This window comes from Gadus morhua, unplaced genomic scaffold (assembly GCF_902167405.1).
Source record: "Gadus morhua unplaced genomic scaffold, gadMor3.0, whole genome shotgun sequence".
NCBI lineage: Eukaryota > Metazoa > Chordata > Actinopteri > Gadiformes > Gadidae > Gadus > Gadus morhua.
Genome location: NW_021963978.1, coordinates 15,348 through 36,343, shown reverse-complemented (window position 1 = coordinate 36,343; position 20,996 = coordinate 15,348). Strand labels below are relative to the sequence as shown.

The following is a 20,996-nucleotide window of genomic DNA, read 5'->3' as shown; positions in this document are numbered from 1 at the left end:
TCTGCGGACCCTTTAGAAAATGAAGGGCTCCGCAGGAAGAAATCCCATCTGAGGTCTCAAATTGTTGAATAATATGCTTATTTTTAGGTCTGTTGATGCATGTTATGATGCATCTTCGTTCGTGCTTTTCTTACGAATGTGTATATAGAGATAAAAATAAAATGAAAATAAAAATAAGTAAAATATAGAATGAAAACAAATGGTGGATTCATATACCATGTGTAAATGTCCTCTTGTGTGTGCCAGAGCCACCAAAATAATGGAGGTTACTCGACTGTTACATACACGAGGGGATATTGAAAGCATACCACATATAAAACTAAGATAATTAGAAAATGGTTTGTTATAATTAACTTTCAATAACTTGGCTTTATCCAATAACTTCTGAATTTTTATTTTAGGTTCAGGTTTTGTTTTGTTTTAGAATATCACCCTATATTTAATGCCCAGGGGTCTCATTTATAACCGTTGCGTACGCACAAAACGGGGCTGAAATTGGCGAACGTGACTTTTCACGCCAAGGTTGTGATCTATAAAAAACCAACTTGACGGGAAAATGTGCGCAGCCCTAAGCAAACTCTGACCCATGCGTACGCATGGTTTGGAGGAAAAGGAGAATTGGCGACGCAGACGGTGTGGTGGTGAACTGAAGTCAGACCGAAGAATTGCAGAGTGAGAAGAACGATTATGTTTTATCATCGCCCTTCATCAATTTAATTTCAACCCGTATCATGCGTTAAATCCTAATCAGAATAATTTAAGTCCACTGCGTTATTTCTCAGTTATAACTCCAGAAATATCTCCTTAGAATAGAAATAAAAAGAAATTCCCTATATTTAATCCCGTCAATCCATACTGTCCACTGACGGCGCGACTGCATGGAATAAAGCATCTGTCCAACATGTGTCAATAACATAATATTTTTATGTGACACTGTAAACACATGACCGAATGTCAATTAAATCCCAAGTGTGAAAAACCAAGCCACACATCACAATCGTTGTCCGTTACTCTTGATGCTTTCATGACAAATCAGGCATTAAAAAGGGGTTATGTTCAAGAACATTTTACGTGGGTAATTACAAACTGATTATCCAAGGCGTTCTCGTCAGTCTTATTACCGTAACCCTATAAATACAGAGGTGAGCGCCGTGGTAATGCTGCACCATATGGCACTTCTGGCGGACCATGCAAATGGCAGGATTCGGAGGGAGAGGGTATTTAGGGACCATAACGATTCATTGGTAGGCTAGATAAAAATATGTAACTATGTCAGACCACTTCTTTTTTTAATTCTGGGACAGTGCGCTCCGTGCTACTGACAGAGTTCACTGCTGCAGCAACATGTTGCCACTCACTCTGCTTTTTGTTGTTGGCGATCCCAATCCCGTGACCGCCGAACAAAACTACCTTTCGGGCCTCCATCTCACCCACAAGTGTCTCCACTTCAACCTCCGTGAAATTTCGCTTTTTTGATTTTCTCAGTACTTCTGCCATTGTTTCCAACAAGACATAATACCGGCATCTGAGTCTGTTTTATATGCAGATCGCATTCATGAGGTCATTTGCATTGACCATTTATGGTTAAAAAAGGGCGTGTAGAGGGCGGAACGTGAAGCTGATTCAGCTGCGCACAATTGTAGTCAGTATGTGATTTATAAAGCAAAGATTGCGTACAGGTGTGCGTACGCAGTGTTTTATAAATCTGAATATTTTTTGGCGCACGCAAAACTTGGCTTCTGGGCGTACGCACCTTTTTAGTAACGATCCTACGCACAGTTTTATAAATGAGACCCCAGATGTGCATATAGTGTAGGACAATCGGGTAGTATAATAAAGGTAGCTGTTGGAACCAGATACGGTTACAAAGAAGTGATGTTGAACATACAAATTTTAACTTTCTAATTTCCCTTTTTTCATCTTTTTAGGTTTATAAGATAGGAAAGGGATTAGCAATACATCTGCTCGCCAGGGACAACATAGGCTCAATTTAGATTCAGCAGTAGAGGGTTAACCTTTCAAATGCCACTGCTACTGCTGTAACGCTTTGATACAACGTCAGCGTCTCATAGTCTGATATTTATTTTTACTCTGATAAGTTACGGCGCATCTGACTCATGAAACATTTACGGTTTACTGCATTTAACTACAGCGTGGTCTCAAGACGGCTGCATAGACCCACAACTATCGACCTTTGGTTTTGTATGTACTGGTCTTCATATATCTTCATAATGGATTGGTTTAGGTACAGATGATTAAGGAAAGGAACTTCAACTTGGTTGCACTACACCGTTGTTAGGATTGGTTAATTCTAATGCGCATGGCTGAAGCAATGCGCAAGGAGGGATGTAGTGTGAATATTAAATCAAGGTTGAAGGTTGAAATCAGCTCAGAATAAGGAATGGGACACTCAAAACAAAAATTTAAAATCCGCACAAGCACTAAATAGATCAATTATAATACAAACATGTTTGAAACGCATACAATTTTCAGGTCCTATGTTTCCAGAAGCAAGGTGAGTACAGTGTATCACTCTGACACAGCTAACTTTGCACCTAATGCTTACGGTTAGATTCATGCTTACACTTACATTTCTAGGGTCCCATAATGGACTTCCATTAGAACAATTAAAAATAGAATTATAGGAAATGGTTTTGAACAACTAACTGCTGTACATGAGTTTGTATTTCTACAATAGAAACAAAAGTTCCAGAAGCAAGGAGCAGTCACATGAGATCAAATAACGGCAGGAGTTGAATTGGTTCTGTTTTGCTTGTCCACCATATAAAAATTATGTATATATATATTGTTTAGATAAATTACATGTATCATAATCAGCAACACTTCGTTCAGTTTAACAGATAAAGTTAAAAGGAATATGTATATATATGGAAATGTTATTGACAGAGCAAGGAGGGATAAATGCGATAGGCACAACGTGTTGTAGGCCAACTTTATCCCCAATAACACAGCTCTGGATGGGTTGCTGGCATAATTACAATCCCTCAGGTTAGAATTGGCAGAGAACTCCGGCATTAATGACCCTTTCACAGGTTGGATGGAGAATATGTTTGGGAGGTGGAAAAGCATGATCCAGTAAGTGCCCGTCGCGGGAATAAATGCAGAGACCGTGTTAATTGTCACCGGCTGCCGTTGTATTCCCTGCGCACGAGGGCTACTGCATCTGCTGATCCCCACAGCAGTGGGCGCTACAGAAGCGCCAAGTGCCATTCAGGCTTACATGGGGATCAGATATGATCCGATGAAAGTGAATGATACATCACCTGAGGGGCCCGACCATATCCAGCTGTAATATGTAGAATAGTCAACACCTATACTATTCTAGTAGAAGCGCCTGTATATAAGATAATCAATATCCCGGATTTACTTGAATAACACATTTCCAACAACCATACCAGGCTGTTTGTTATTGTATAGTGTTGCGAATGCAACCCGTTATTTCTGAATCGCTGCATTGATAATGGTACTGTTGATCTTCCTTGAGACGATTGTTTTACAGGCCACCTGTTGCTGACACGACGACGGAGAACCTGTGGGGAGGCTCCCATGGTGTAGGAGTAACCTCTCTGAGATGAGCCCTTGACAAGGAGGGACGAGTCTTGGGTTCATGAATTACAGACCCGACGGCGACAGAAAAAACAATGAACTCCCCAAATCCATGCCCAAACCACCCACAGGAACCGGCACACCAATACACGAAGATCACCTGAACCCCCAAATCCATGCCCAAACCACCCACATGAACCGGCGCACCAATACACGAAGATCACCTGAACCCCCAAATCCATGCCCAAACCACCCACATGAACCGGCGCACCAATACACGAAGATCACCTGAACCCCCCCAAATCCATTTTAGTTTATCAATCATTTTGAAATTTTAAAATTGTGTTATGACCATCAATTTTTACATTACTTTTGCACCTGTTGAATATTTTATGACCTTGTAGCACATGACCAAAAGTATTAGCTCAGGATTTCTATTGATAGTTTTGTTTGTGTGCTGTTTGGCCATGTGATTGTATGATAACAAGATTCATGTTCATTGTTGTATTGTTAAATAATGACCTGTATTTTCAACAAGACCCACAACGTGAATGCCGTCTCAGTATTATGGGGACGCGTAGTGGTTTTTCCCCTCTCTTCAAGAGGTTCTTCCACGACGGTTGATGGTGTTGATGATAGATTCTACTTTGACTATGTTTTCGGTGTGGTAAATGGTGTTTATGATTTAAAATATTATTGTATGGTCATCTTAAGATGACCAAGGAGGGACTGTTACGTATTTTAGGAACACAAGCTGTATTTCCCTCACTTAACCAATAGGGGGTAGGACCAAATATATAAGCCGTAAATACTACACATAGCCACAAGGGAAAGCAGGACATTACTGAAGGCTACAATAGATACTTTAGCCACAGAGGGCAGCATCACAGACCAGGCGAGGAAAACCGAGGATTACGTCACACCGGTTTCTCTCCGAGTCTTCCGGTCCTCGCTGAGTCCATAAAGAAGACCACCTGGCCACGAAAACTTTAGAACTCTCCCGGCAGCGATTACCATACGTGGGTTTGTGGTTAGGATCAGCTAGGAGAACACTCTCGCACGTGCTAAGGCACATCTCCAATCTCTCTTTACTTCAGAGCATCAGTTTACCATACCGAAAATACTTTATACAAATAAAGTCTCGTTAAAGCTATTCCTTTGGATTCGACCCCTCTTTCCAATAAGTACATAGCAATACATACATTGTAATTACTCACAAGCAAGTAGTGGTAGATTATATAGATATATATATACTGTATATCCTATATTTCTTGACAATATTATCTCCTGTTGACGAACGATAGAATAAGGCTTTGCTCACCATGTCCATTTCACGTTAGACTAGCTATAGTCTGATTCTGGTGGCAACTTAGCTGTCTCAACAGCTCTTAGCTCTCAACATAACACATGATCTACGTGACATGACTGAATTTTACAATTACAAATAGAAACAATTGTTTAGTCTTACTTGTGAAAGGTAATTCCTTGCGATCTTGTTTGAATCGTCCTGACGGTGGTGCACCCCCAAGCGGCGCATGAAGTAGGCATCTTCACTCCGAAGACGAAATAACTCCCGTAGCAAGATGGCGCCGACGATTTATGCCGACCAAGGCCGAAGGGGGCGTCTACCTATATGATGTCTATGGTTTTACAGGACAGAACCGATCCCTTGGCATTGTCTGACGATATTCAGATTTCAGACTTTATTGTCATTGTGCAAACAACGAAATTGGGGTTCTTCATGAGCGATACAGATTCTCATCGGAGGGTGTTCGTTATTTGATCCTCCTTTTGGACTTTATGTAGACAATGATTACTGTTGCGCATTGTGTCTCCGTGACAGAGTGCTAGAGTGGATGTAGCGCGGGGGTTTCTACTCCCAAGTGGCAAATTTATGGGAAGCTTAAAAAGTCTTAATTCTCCTGCACATGGAATACTTATTCACTAAAGCTTATGGAATTATATTTTTGTGCTTATTTCGAACTTGAAACCATATTTTCAAGGCCGTTCTGGCACCACATCTATGGGGGTAAAATGCATGATGATAGACCGGCGAATTTGAACCCCGGTCGCTGGCGTTCGGGTCTTATACTAATCCACTACGCTACAGCCGCTACCTCTCAGCGGTCGAAAAAATGCTATACATTTCTTAAATAGGGTGTATTTAAAGTGAATTCCCTAAATGATAGAATAAGGCAGGATGGAAGTTGCTTATGCATTTTTAAATCATTATCATTCTATTTGGATTAATGGCGAACAATTCTGCATTTGGCATAGTTATTTTACAGACAATATGCAGAATCTTTTCACTTATAAGCATATAGACTGCTTGATCTATCGTAATGGTGAGAAAAATGACGCAAAAAACGCCCCTTTCACGTGAACGCGCACTGAACCTAAAGCGGAAAACCTGGTTCAACTAATTGAATCTAAAGTGAGCTTCGTGGTACCATTTATCTCTGATTGCGAGTTGCGGCTCTGTCGAGCCAGGTTATCCCAAGAAAGCCTGGGTATGTTCAGCGAGCTTCGTGGTATACCCCACAGCTTTCCTCGTGAGTGCCCGGTTTGTTTCAGGGTTTGTTTACATGATGTGGGCGCATCTGTCTGCGTCACACAAAGACCCGGCGCATTTACTGACGCACATGACGTTTAAAAATGTTCAGCGTCGTGTCCGAATCCTCGTTTGTTCGTTCCCTATATAGTGCACTATATCATGAACACTATATAGGGAATAGTGAGTGAGTGTATAGCGAACGACTTCGAACACAGCTAGTATCTCCAACTCTAACATATTGTTAAAAGCTAAGCCATACCATTGCAATGTTTTGCAAGCTAAAAAGTGGTACTAAAAAACGTAAAGAGAAGAAAGACCTGGCGCGCAATTCGAAATGTTTGCACAGCGTTTTTCCTGTACCTCACCATACCAGTGACAGTAGACAGTAGGTCATTTTCCAAGCTCAAATTGATCAAGACTTCCCTAAGGAGCGCCATGGCAAAGTAGCGATTGAGTGTATTGGCCATACTCTCAATCGAGAATGAAAGAGTAAGGAAATTGGATTTCACCTCTATTATCAACGAGTTCGCTGAACAGAAGGCACGCAGAGTTAACTTCTGAACGGGTAAGAGCAGTTGTTATTTTATTATTGTTTAAGGCCGCTTCCATGTAGGAGTATGTAACCATTGGCCATTTTGATTAGGCAATAGTTGTGCTCAGGCGCGTCGTTAGCAATTGAAAACATCCGGGGCTTTAGCCCGGGGGGAGCACCGTCCTGACTCCTGCTGCTACGGTATCTTAATTAATTAAATAATTAATTAATTAATTAATTAATGTACCGATTAATTAATTAAGGGCGCCCCCAACACATAGGTCGCCTATGCCGAGCGCCAGGGCAAAAATAAGACATTAGAATAGCTATAGATATAGCCTGCGTGCACCTACCCGATGTCAAGAAGCCATCGCTGCTCCGACGGACCTTTCTCCCCCAGCCAGGCAACGGCAAGTAAGTAGTGGTCTGCTTTTATGTTTCATTTTTAAGTTATTACTTATTGTCAGTGTAGGTTTAATGTTACAGATAAAAACATGCTTTATATTTAGTCAGCATTTCAGAGTTCTAATGTTTTCCCGGAATATGCATTCCTAAACTGTTCACGTCAAGTTCTCTTTAAGATCGCATGAGATGATATGTGCTATCGCGCGACCTGTAACCAGGAAGTAAACACTCGCTTGCATGAAATGATATGCGCTATCGCGCGACGTGTAACCAGGATGTAGCTTTAAATAATGAAAAAATAATCTTCCCAGACTGTTTCTGTTACTTGCTTATGCTGTATACACGTTGTTTAAGAAGCTTATCTCCATATAAATCTGAGCTGTACATGAATCTGTTAATGAAGTCTCATTTCGACTCCTTCCTCCACTTCACTATTCATGTTCTGTTGCTTGCAGTTAACTACAGCCGCCCTTCCTGGGTAACGCCACCACCAATCCCTGGTCATCCATTGAAGCCATCTCTCTCACTCTGCACAGTCACACTGTTGCCGCTTCATTCTCATTGTCTCATAATCTCATTATTATGGCTGCTGTGGATGCTTTAAAAAATAAACATTTTTCTCTTAGGTAAAATCAAACCAGTGGGATGTGGGATTGAAAACCTCCAAAGCAATGTATTAAAAATTGAAAGACAGTCCTATGTGAAGTTTCTTTTTTGGGGAATTTCAAAATGAGGTACCAGAATGGATTGTCAACCCACTGTTTCTCAACCCTCTCCGATATTACTATGAGCAGTAGTATTGCATGCATACAGTAGCCTACTCACATCAGCGCCACAGTAAGCCTATAGAGGCTGCAACCATTTGCTTCTCAAAAGATTGTAGTGTTTTAGAATGAACAACCACTAGAGAGACAAGACAAGACTAATTTTGATTGACAAGTTGGCTAGATTTATATATGTAGGCCTATTTATATTATTTTTTTATTTATAAGAATGAAAGAAATTGTGTAATGAAAGAATAAAACGATGCATTTTTGTTTGAATAACATCTTGCTCCCGCAGCCAGTGCCAGCGCCGGCATTGCAAGGGGAGGGATATTACGTACATTTGCAGGAGGCGGGATAAGTGCGGCCGCTGTCACTCAGGTTTGTTTTGGTTTGACGCAGACAGCATGGAGGCAGAACGGACCGCAGAAGTCAACGCGATCGTCTTCAATGTTGCTGCAACGATGCAGCATATATTCAGAAGAGCAGCCAGTACTTACGTGTATGAAAGCAGCTATATATATGTATATATATACAATTTTTTTATTTATTTTTTACGGCTGAGATCCGGGGCTGATCCCAAAAGATCCGGGGCTATAGCCCCGAATGCCCAGGTCTAACGACGCGCCTGGTTGTGCTGTTTGGGAAATGTAGTTGTGTGGTCAGCTGAATTGAGTATTTATGTTTTGTATTTGATAGTAGGCAGTGTGTTGCAAATACAGTGTACGTGGTCCTAATAATGTTTCCGTGATTTTGACGTGTGATCTAGGCAGGGGCGTTTCTAGGTTTCTGAAAGATCCGGGGCTTAGCCCAGGGCCAAAACGTAACTGCGCATGCAATTTTTTAAAATAATAACAAATAACAAAATAAACAATGTATGCAGTTTATTAATACCAATGGTAAAAATATAGATTTTCACAAACTTCCCTTTGTCTTAACAAAAAAGTGCCTCATTCATAAGCACCAACATTAAACATTTAGATAACAAATGAGTCACATAGTCATATATGTATTCTTCACATATTTTTATTAGTTTCACAATAGTAAACAATGTCTGAAAAAGTATACAATGCAGAAATGCAGAAAGATAAGATGTTTAAAAGGCAAGAGCCTTTTAAACATCTTATCTTCCTGTAGTCATGCGTTTGTCTTTGTTCATTTCTTTTCTTCTACAGTATATCTGTCTTTACTTTACACTTTCCATATTGTGTATACTGTATATTGTGTACATTTGTCTGTGTATTATTAACTGCTACTCTACATGTATTGTCTTTCTTTGTTCATTTCTTGTTTGTAGTGAACTTTTTATTTTCACTCGTTTCACTGTGTCTTGCTCCTTTCTTTGGACCTTTGTCCTTTGAGCACAAGTGGGTATCTCCTCGGTTTGACTTGGGCGAACCGGTCAATGACTTCACCATGGTCTAAGCCACAAAGCGCATCCTTCTCCACTGCCATAATAGCCAAATGATGTAGCCTCTCCTGGCCCATGGTTCTCAGCCAGGTGTGGACACGGCGCAGTACACTGAACGACCGCTCACACGTGCAACTGCTGACAGGTATTGTCAAGGCTGCTTGGACAACTGAGCTCAAGGTTGGGAACATGTCTGGGTGAAGTAGCTTGTAAACACTGCCCATGTCAGAAACGGCACCTTCTCTCTTTCTTCTAGAAAGGAACTGCTTTGCCACCAGGATCTCCTCTTTTTTCAATGACATTTTATAATGTGTTGCAATCAGCTCTAGGGAATCCTCACAGAAGAAATCAACGGCCGCTGGGTTGCAAGCTTGAATGCCTCGCATTAGCTCTGCCCCCACATCAGAAAATCAGCTGTTTAGCTCAGTTACCATATGGTCAAGACATGGGTACAACAGAGTTTGTTTCAGCTGGTCTTCTGTGCCCAGATGAGCCCTTGTACCCAAGGTGGACTCTATTGTAAAGTCCTCCATCACCCTCTGCTTGTGCCTGCGACCACTGTGACGTCTCTCACATATGTTGTTGGCATCATAGATGTGTTTTGCTTCATTGTAAAGCTTGTCTGCCATTTCATTGGTTCGGATGGATTTCAGTGTGTCAAGGACTGCATCTTTAAAGAGTGTTGCTTGGGCCAAGTCAACAGAATACTTCTGAAGGTACAGGTGCAGCCCCTCTGTAGTTGACAGCATACTCCGGAACATGAACAGCAGGTAGACATTTGAAAACCTGGACAGCTTTGACAGTAATCCGACTGCCAGAGGTGTTGCACTCTCTTCCAGGCACTTTAAAACAGCTGGCAGATTGTTGAGCATTGCTCTCACAGACTTCACCTGACATGCCCATCGGGTTTTTGACAGCTGGACAAGCTCACTCTTCTTCAAGCCCAGGAGCATCTGGACATCAGAGAATCTCTGATGGTTTACGATTGATACACTGAAGAAACAGTAGACACTCTCCAATGTCTCAAACAGGTCACTGGCTTCTGGAATAGCCCTGCACGTATGGCAGAGAACCAGGTTCAGCTCATGAGCATAGCAGTGTACGTACACTGCTTCTGGGTGTTTCTCACGAAAGCGAGTTTGAACTCCACTTACTGAACCACTCATAACGGAAGCTCCATCATAAGCCTGAGCGACACACAGGAGATCATTAAGGCCATTCGACTCCAATACATTTTCAATTGCGTCAGTGATGCACTGTGCATTCAATCCCTTAAGGGTGACAAGTTCAAGGAGACGCTCTTTGACTCCGCCGTCAGCTGTAACATAGCGCACACAAACAGCAAGCTGTTCAACGTGGCCATCTCTTGCCTCATCAGCTATCACTGCATACATTTTCGATGCCTTGATCTCTTCTACGATGGTTGCAGTCACTTCATCAGCACAACATTCGATCATGCTGTTCTGCGAGGCAGGAGATAGATATGTTGAATGAGAAGGGGCCTGGTAGTTCTGGAGGAAGGGGTCAAAGGTTTCAAGGAGCTTCATTACTTCTAAAAAGTTTCCCTGATTCAGGGAGAAGCTGGTTTCATCATGACCACGGAAAGCAATGCCTTGTTTCCCTAAAAGGCTAGTGACGGCCACAATGCGCCGCAGGTATTCTCTCCTTTCACTAATCTGACTGGAATTTCCAACATTCATTTGGTCGACAACATCGCCTTCTGTTAGCGTAGCTCTGTAATTCTTCCAGGCCAGGATAGATGACTTGTGGACAGCACTTGCCTCATGCTCTCGGTAGCTATCCAAGGCCCTTTTCCAGTTATTAAAGCCCTCAATGCTGAGGAGGGCATCTTTGCTGGCTCTAGGGTTGTGTTTCCCAAAGAGCTTGCATGAGAAACAGTGTGAAGAGTTTCTGCTCAAAGAATACTCCAGCCAGTCAAAAGATTCAAACCATTTGTACTGGAAAGACCGTTGCTGCTTTCCAAAACTAGTGGAGGGGTACTGGTCCCGTCTGGGTTGCTTTGGGCCTGTTTCTCGTGTCCCTAAATCATTCTTTCCTAACAGGTTCCCTGTGCTCCCTGACCCTGAGCCACCTGTATTTCCAAAAAGGGGAAAAAAGCGAAATAAAGCTATGGCCTCCTTCTCCCCCCTTTTTTAAACATGATTAAATAAAACTCTGCTAGCCACAACTTGCAATTAATGGGCACTGGCAAGGATGTATACTGGGATACACTGCTGAATATTATACAATTCTGGACTAGAGATATTGGTATAAATACTCCTCACATAGCCTACAGGTACCTGCACTTGCACTTGCACTGTCCTCACTCTGGTCAGCAGCATCACTGGCAGCTGCATCTATGCATGCTGACTCTGCCCTTATCTCTGAAAATGTATAAAAGAATAAATAAAAAAAAGTCAAGCTGTAGCCTACTGTAAACTTAAGATCAATATTCTATCAAATTATTGCATTTAGAAATTTTAATTTCAAACATTATAATTAGGTTACTAAAATATGTTAAATACTACATGTAAGTGGTGTCATTGTGTTGCTCGTCAGTATTGCTTCCTCCTGCTAGTTTGCCTTCATTGGTCTCGAAACCAGGTCCTCAGATTTGCGACCACAATTGACCACCAAATAAACGTGTGTGCTATTAGTTATGCCAAGGACAAAACAACCTATTTTTTGGCGCAAGTGGGAGGTCTTTACCTCTTTTTATACTGAGAGGGAATTCACCAGGTCGACTTTGTTACATAGACACTCTTAACATAGCCTACAGGTACCTGAACTTGCACTCTCCTCCCTTTGGTCTCCTGCATGAACCCTGACTGCATCCTTATCTGCTATCATACCTGAAAATGAAGGATGTGCCATTATATGCTTAAAGAGTTCAACAAGAACAAGAACAACAAAAAAACCTTCTATTCCCATTACCTCCTTGGCTGCCAACCACTTTTGGAGCAAAAAACATTGAAATCCTTCTTTAAATGAGTCAGTACACTTATGCAGCCGGTCTCATTCCCTGTTGCCATGAGAATCATGTATTAACATAAATATTTCTAACTGTTATTCTTTTAATTTCATATCATATCTTCATATTATTGTCATCAACTTTCATGTACAAAGCGGTCATTTAGACTACAGACGAAAATAATAGATATAGTTGCAGGCTTAATGCCTCTGGTCCATCACACTACTAGTCATTAACGTTATCTAGCTAGAGCATTCTAGCTGCAGACAAAGTACATGATATACATTTGCATTCAATTATAACATTATATACATTTACCATAAGTAAGGTTTTCAAAACGTTTACAGACATTTTAATTACTGACATATAATAAAGACATTGTGAAATCTAGGGCTTGTGCTCACTACTCACCTGTTGTAAACAGTGAGAGACTGGCTGCTGAAGTGTACTGACGCACTTGTTGCTCTGTTCTCGTGCGGTAAATGAGGGGCGTTCAAGGACCGTCGGAAAGTCGATTTTTTTTCGATTTTTTATTTTTTATTATTTTTTACCAAAACATTAGATTCGGGGCTAATCAAATTAGATCCGGGGCTTTAGCCCCGAATAAAACAGCCTAGTGACGCCACTGGATCTAGGGATGCTTAGTCTCTGTCCATGGTTCTGATGATGATTTTGCGTTCTCTCGTTGTGGCGGCTGTTGGCTTAGGCCCTATGGGGGAGTGGATGCATTCGTGTGTGTGTGTGTGTGTGTTTGTGTGTGTGTGTGTGTGTGGGGGGGGGGGGGTCGGGGGTGGGGCCCAGCGCGATCTTGCCCCGAGGCCTAGCACAACTAAGCTACGCCACTGGCCAAGAGCCAATGGGAAAATTAATATTGGCCCCGCAGGTTGGGGATAAGCGATGCGACTTTGTTGCAGCAAGAGGTCTGTCTGTCAGGTAGAGGTCTGTCTGTCTGTCAGGTAGAGGTCTGTCTGTCTCTCAGGTAGAGGTCTGTCTGTCTGTCAGGTAGAGGTCTGTCTGTCTCTCAGGTAGAGGTCTGTCTGTCTGTCAGCTAGAGGTCTGTCTGTCTGTCAGGTAGAGGTCTGTCTGTCTCTCAGGTAGAGGTCTGTCTGTCTCTCAGGTAGAGGTCTGTCTGTCTCTCAGGTAGAGGTCTGTCTGTCTCTCAGGTAGAGGTCTGTCTGTCTCTCAGGTAGAGGTCTGTCTGTCTCTCAGGTAGATGTCTGTCTGTCTGTCAGGTAGAGGTCTGTCTGTCTCTCAGGTAGAGGTCTGTCTGTCTGTCAGCTAGAGGTCTGTCTGTCTGTGAGCTAGAGGTCTGTCTGTCTCTCAGGTAGAGGTCTGTCGGTCTCTCAGGTAGAGGTCTGTCTGTCTGTCTGTCTGTCAGCTGGAGGTCTGTCTGTCTCTCAGGTAGAGGTCTGTCTGTCTCTCAGGTAGAGGTCTGTCTGTCTGTCAGGTAGAGGTCTGTCTGTCTTTCAGTTAGAGGTCTGTCTGTCTGTCAGCTAGAGGTCTGTCTGTCTGTGAGCTAGGGGTCTGTCTGTCTCTCAGGTAGAGGTCTGTCTGTCTCTCAGGTAGAGGTCTGTCTGTCTCTCAGGTAGAGGTCTGTCTGTCTCTCAGGTAGAGGTCTGTCTGTCTCTCAGGTAGAGGTCTGTCCGTCTGTCAGGTAGAGGTCTGTCTGTCTTTCAGTTAGAGGTCTGTCAGCTAGAGGTCTGTCTGTCTGTGAGCTAGGGGTCTGTCTGTCTATCAGGTAGAGGTCTGTCTGTCTCTCAGGTAGAGGTCTGTCCGTCTCTCAGGTAGAGGTAATAATAATATTAATAATAATAATAATAATAATAATAATAAAAATAATAATGGATTGAATTTATATAGCGCTTTTCTAGACACTCAAAGACGCTTTACAGTGAAGGGGGGACCTCACTAACCACCACCTGTGTGTAGCCCCCACTGGGGTGATGCACGGCAGCCAATCAGCACCAGAACACTCACCACACACCTGCTTGAGGTGGAGAGTGAGGGAATTAATGAGTCAGACAATTATACAGGAGGATGATTAGGAGGCTAGATTGAATGAGCCTGGTTGGGCCAGGACACCGGGGTACCCCCTACTCTTTGCAATAAGTGTCCTGGGATCTTTAATGACCTCAGTAAGTCAGGACCTCGGTTTTACGTCTCCTCCGAAGGTCGGCGCCGTCCACAGCACAGTGTCCCCGTCACTACACTGGGGCATCAGTATTGATGTTAAGGCCAGAGGGGAGAGTGCCACCTATTGGCCACCACCCGACACCACTTACAGCACCTGGTATTCCCAGGCGGTCTCCCATCTAAGAGCCCACCATGCTTAGCGTCCGAGATAAGACGAGATCGGGCGTGTCCATGGTGGTAAGGCCGCCAGGTTTGTCTGTCTCTCAGGTAGAGGTCTGTCTGTCTCTCAGGTAGAGTTCTGTCTGTCAGCTAGAGGTCTGTCTGTCTCTCAGGTAGAGGTCTGTCTCTCAAGTCTCAAGTAGTGGTTTGTCTGTCAGCTAGAGGTCTGTCTGTCTCTCAGTCAGAGGTCTGTCTGTCAGGTAGAGGTCTTTCTGTCTCTCAGGTAGAAGTCCACTATCTTCTGTCTGCCTTTCTGTCTGTCTCACTCTCTTTCATCTGTCTTCCCTTCTGCTGGTTTGGCTGTTCCATAAACGGCTTGAACCTTGTAGCCGCACTCCCCACATGTACTGCCCCTCCCCCCAATGTAATATACATTCTATATGATATAATATTGTGAGGTGTGTACGGTCAGCTGTGTGAGGCTGCTTCTGCTTCATTTTATTTTTTTAGATAAAAGTGGTGGTGTGGTAGAGACCTGCGCGGGACTGTTTTCTTCATCCCGCTCCTGCCCGCTCCCGCTGATTTTCTGACCATTACCGCCCGCGCCCGCAACGTGTGTGTTACACTCCCGCCCGCTCCCGCAATGTGCATGTCCACTCCCGCCCGCACCTGCAAAACTCTGAGAATTTATGCCCGCACAATAATAGAGATGCATTGATTTTGTGTCTTCTCCTGTCCCGCAGGAGAAAACACGTAATTAGGCTATTAAAAAGAGACTCATGGGCTGCGTGTCTTTTGACGCACTGGTCTAGCGCTCCTATTTCGTTGTTTTCATTTGTCAATTCAATAAGGGCTGTTTCATATTCTATTCTCCTCTTCTGTAGGCCTATTTTATTTATTTACAGACCTAGATTTAGACCTCCTGTCTGTCCCGCAGTGTTTTGTTTTACCCGCCCGTTCCCGCCCGCAGCAAAGTTCAAACCGCCCGCTCCCGCGAGATTTGGGTTGGGTCCCGCGGGACCCGGCGGGACCCAATCCCAATGCAGACCTCTAGGGTTGCACCACCTGCACCACCGGTTCCGGTGCTTCTGGATCAGGGATGTCTGCGATTGTCATTCAGAATGTGAAATGAGTTGAGTTGTTTAACATACTGCATAATGTTTATTTATTTCATTTCAGGGCAATGCACATTAATAAACATGTACAGCAGTACACGTAAATGTGCCAGATTGTAGCCCGTTAGGCAGGTTAGGCAGATGTTACAGTACAAATGACAAACGATATACAATAGTAAAATTTGCTATATAAAACAGGGAGAAACGGAAATAAAGAAAAAGAAAAACAGGAAAAATCATTAGTATGTGTTAAAACGGAGACACGATTCATTAGTATGCTCTACTGGGCTAATACGGTACAGCATGCGGTTATAGGTGGTTGCACGTTTGGTTGGCTCTAAGCCAGACCTTTACTTGGCTCTTGAAGGTGGCCAGAGTGGGACATGCCCTTATAGTTGGGGGTAGTGCGTTCCATAATGTGTTCCACTACCTTTAATAGAGGTTTTTCATAGTAATATTAAAGAATTTTAACTAGACCCCGTCAGCTGACAATATGCCACCAGGCCGCAGAGAATAAGAAATGAGGCCAAAATAAAATACACCCACGGGATACGGAGCACAATATATAAGGTCATAAAAGGTCATAAAAAAGGTCATAAAAATGTAAATGCAGAGTAACAGTGTTTTGACACGGCAGAAGGACAGTTGCCGGACTCTTTTCTCGACCCTCGGGTAAGGGGGTTGATTTCGTTGGGCGACCGTGTGGGGTACGGCTCCACGCAAAACGTTAATGATCCTTCCGCAGGTTCACCTACGGAAACCTTGTTAAGACTTTTACTTCCTCTAGATAGTCAAGTTTGATCGTCTTCTCGGCACGCCACAACATGCCACGGCCTCATGCAGGTTCGTCCATTGGTGGCTTCGTGTTTCATCCCAACATGCAGTCGTCTATCACATTTACAGTCCTTTATCACACTTATTATCCTTTGCCACACTAAAGAGTCCTCTATCACCTTAATTGTCCTTTGTGACAGTTACAGTCCCTTATCGCACCAAAGGTCCTTTAAGGTCGGACGCCTAGCGATAAACCATGGCGAAAAAGCGCATGACATGCAAAGCAATTTTTTTTAAACTATTTTATTGACCGACAGAATCCCGATGAACAAATGCGTTCAATGTAAAAGGACCTTTACCGTCCCGTGTCACACTTGCAGTCCTTTACCACGCTAACAAACTGTATTGGTCCAGTATAAAGTATTTACATCAGCCAAAAGGCCAATCTATGGCATTTTCCAATTGACGTTTCATTTTTCATCTATTTAGGCCTATTTAAAAGATAGTGCACGTTAATCTACATTTCTGTAAATGTGCCAGTGTTAGCCAGCAGGAAAATGTTCAACTACATGTTAAAGAATACACACAGCAACCGATAACAAAACCTATAACATGATGCATGATTACATGAAACAATGGTAATCTTGCTGGTGAAAAAGACTAATGGATTCAACACTCAACCGGGGGGGGGGGGGGGGGGAGAGGGTGAGAGAAGAGAGGGTGGGAGGAGAGAGCAGGCGGGAGGAGAAGGATGAGAGATTGGGGGAGGAGAGACTTGTAATAGCAACAATAATACTACTATTATATAATAATTGTGTGTGTGTGTGTGTGGCTCTCTGTTTGTGTCTTTCTGTTTGTCTATCTTTCTTTATTATACTAATTATAGGTGAACTTTGCTGTAATTTTTTTTTTGTTTTGGTCATATTCAAATAACATTTTCAACACCATAAAGTTATCCAGAAATTGCTCAATATCCACGCATTATCATGAAATGAACTATAGTACGCTACTACGTTTGATGTTTCTATTATGTGTGTGACTGTGTGTGTGTGTGTGTGTGTGTGTGTGTGTGTGTGTGTGTGTGTGTGTGTGTGTGTGTGTGAGTGAGTGAGTGAGTGAGTGAGTGAGTGAGTGAGTGAGTGAGTGAGTGAGTGAGTGAGTGAGTGAGTGAGTGAGTGAGTGAGTGAGTGAGTGAGTGTGTGTAACATTGTAATGAATTCTGGAGGTCAGAGTTGAAGATGCTATACGTGTCACTGTTGCTATGGAACCGAATAAAGAACAAAACCCTGCTAGTATTGATGCAGTATTTTTCCGTCCATGTTACCAATGTTTTCCGCAACAATCGAATATGCACCTGCGTTGATATATTGTCAAATAGCGCATCGTTGTCTATATTATGAGCCTGACTCCTATGTGTGTTCACAGCAGCACTGCAGCACGGGGCGGTCGCTAACGGCTCGACTCCACCAAAAGCGTGGTCACCTCTTTATATATTGTGGCAGACACCAGGGAGGGGTGGTGATTGAGGGGAGGTATGTGGCAGCATGCTGGCTCCACCCCCAAGCTTTACAAGGACTGCCTCCCTTAACGATGCAAGCCTGAGGTGCATTAGGCAGGAGTGCTTGGGGATAAAAGGGAGCATGCAACCACATGGAGGGAGCCTACTATGGAGTGCCTCTGCGTGAGCCTCTGCGAACTGTGTGTGGCCAAAGAGAGCAGGAAACCTGAACATTTACAGATTATTTGTGTACCGACCGCTTTGTGTGAGAACCCTCCCGGCGACGACCCCTGGACTACGGACTACAGACTACGGACTCTGGATTACCCTTTTCCCCACCCTGGTGACATTTATTCGTCTATTCTGAATAAACCACCTTATTGAACTGCTCTCGGTGTGTGTGTATCATTTGACTTGGTGGCGTGGAAACCCCACACCCACTGGCCCGCTACACGTGGTGGAGAATGCGTGCTTGTAGCCAAAACCAAGTCAAATAGATAGACCAACACAGGGACAACGATGGAAGCGTTGATGAAACAGCTAGTGGAAGTGAGCATGGCGCATCAGGCTACGACCCGGGAGCTGGTGGGAGCGCTAGCAGCCGGACATGGCGGCGTGGCTGCAGGCGCTACAGCTTCCCGTCCTGCCCCCAGCAGGTTTCTTTTAAAGCAGACAGAGACTGATGATATAGAGGCATACCTCAATACCTTTGAGAGGACCGTGGTTCGGGAGAATTGGGATCCAGCACAATGGGCCAGCCTACTCGCACCGTTCCTGTCAGGCACAGCACAGAAGGCGTATCAGGACCTGACGGACGAACAGGCGTCTAACTACGAAGGGCTGAAGAAGGAAATACTACGCCGGTATGGATACACATTGATAAGTAGGTCACAGAGGTTTCATGATTGGACTTATGATGCAACGGCGTCGCCGCGCTCACAAATGCACGATCTAATTAGGTTGGCCAAAGGCTGGCTGACGGCTGCCCCACTGACGCTTACCGCCACAGAGAAGGTGGTCATGGACAAATTCTTGCGGTCCCTCCCATACGAGGCTAAAAAGTTAGCCGGCCAAGCTAACCCGCAGAGCGCAGATCAGTTGGTGGAGTTGGTGGAAGGTCACCAGGCGGCTGTGGAAGTCCTACGCAGTGGACGTCCACTGAGGGGTGAACCCAATCCTCGCCCAAAGGAGCAGGAGCGGGAGCGGATAAGGAAAGAGGACCACGGCAGGATCCCGGCCAGGGAGACGCCAAGAGCCAGCCCCCCGAGACGTCGGCCCTTCCTGAACCCAGACAGCAGAAAGTGCTACGAGTGTGGCGAGCCTGGACACATCGCATGGACCTGTCCGAGTCGTGATGTCTCGATGCGTCGGCATCAGCTGGTGAGTTAACAACCGGGCGTCCCTGCAGATTGCTGACGGTTTGCTGGGGTGAGGAAAGTGGTCCTTACCCAGTCACTCCGGTGAAGGCCAACGGAAGGGACACGACAGCTATGTTGGATTCTGGGAGTATGGTGACCCTGATCCGACCGGACTTCGCCCGGTCCCCGAGCTTGAGGGACACTGTGGCAGTAACATGCATACACGGGGAGACTAAGAACTACCCCACTACCCTCCTTCACCTACAGACCACAAAGGGGCAATACACAGGACCAGTGGGAGTCGTCCCAAACCTGCCAGTGCCGGTTCTTATTGGGAGGGACTCCCCACTCTTCAGCCAACTGTGGGCCAGTTTGGCCGGAGAGGGGGGAGAGCGGGGGAACCTAAAGGAAAGAGGACACCGGAGAAGGGCGAGGGCCGATAAGAGGGAGGTCCGGATGTGTGGCCTACACGAGGTGGACCCACAGGGGTCAACTGAACCTCTATCGGGAAGTGACGCAGGGGACACAGGACAGGAGGCAGGGGAGGCGAGTATGGACAACTTGTTCCCGATGGACCATGAGGCAACGTCAGAGCCTGCCTCATTATCGGGACGGTTCGGAACAGCCCAACTGGAGGATCCCAACCTGACGAGTGCTCTCCAGCAGGTGACCGTGGTGGACGGGAAGGCCATCGAGGGGGTAGGTCTGATCACATACCCTAATTTTGCCATCAAGAACAAGTTGTTGTATCAGGTCATAAAGAGGAAGGATGAATGTGTGGAGTTGTTGTTGGTGCCCCGTCCCTTTGTTCAATCAGTCCTGCAGCTGGCACACTCCCACCTTCTTGGGGCTCATCTAGGGGTGGAGAAGACCCTGGACCGGATCAAGGCAAGATTCCACTGGCCGGGGGTGAAGAGGGCAGTGGAGGATTACTGCCGCAGTTGCCCGGAGTGCCAACAGGTGGCACCAAAAACACATTTCCGTGGCCCATTAATTCCCCTACCGATTATTTCAGTTCCTTTCAGCAGGATTGCCATGGACCTGGTGGGACCACTACCCAAGAGCAGCCGGGGGCACCAGTACATCCTGGTGATACTGGATTATGCCACTAGGTACCCCGAAGCCATTCCACTGCGCACCATGGCCTCAAAAGGGATTGCACGTGAGTTGGTCCTGATGTTCTCCCGGGTGGGCATTCCCGAGGAGATCTTGACAGACCAGGGAACCCCGTTCATGTCACGAATCATGAAAAACCTCTGCAAATTAATGCAAATAAAACAATTGCGCACCTCAGTTTATCACCCGCAGACCGATGGACTAGTGGAAAGGTTCAACCGTACCCTGAAGCAGATGCTGAAGAAGGTGATGGAGGCGGACGGACGGAATTGGGACCAGCTGCTTCCCTTTCTCATGTTCTCGATCAGAGAAGTGCCCCAATCGTCGACCGGCCACTCTCCATTTGAACTCCTCTATGGGAGACGACCCCGGGGGCTGCTGGACATAGCGAAGGAAGCCTGGGAACAGCAACCGTCGCCCCATCGAACCATGATGGAACACGTGGGAGACATGAGGGACCGGATGGCCACCCTGTGGCCCCTGGTGCGGGAACACATGCAGGAGGCCCAGGTTGCCCAAGCACGGGTCTACAACAGAGGGGCCCAACAGCGAGACTTCCAGCCCGGAGATAAAGTGCTGGTACTTGTCCCCACAACAGAGTGTAAGTTTCTGGCCCGGTGGAACGGGCCATACGAAGTA

The 20,996-nt window shown here is 44.9% G+C and overlaps 1 protein-coding gene across 1 annotated transcript; it reads right to left on the bottom strand.

Annotated features, from left to right (window-relative positions):
- Positions 1 to 9,315: 9,315 nt before the first annotated feature.
- On the bottom strand, positions 9,316 to 12,218 carry LOC115538450 (zinc finger MYM-type protein 1-like). Its single transcript, XM_030350004.1, has 3 exons — positions 12,168 to 12,218; positions 9,736 to 12,085; positions 9,316 to 9,344 (listed from the first exon to the last, which is right to left on the bottom strand). The coding sequence occupies exons 2-3, from the start codon at positions 10,931 to 10,933 to the stop codon at positions 9,316 to 9,318; spliced, it is 1,227 nt and encodes a 408-aa protein (XP_030205864.1). The 5' UTR covers positions 10,934 to 12,085; positions 12,168 to 12,218.
- Between the last annotated feature and the right edge of the window lie 8,778 nt (positions 12,219 to 20,996).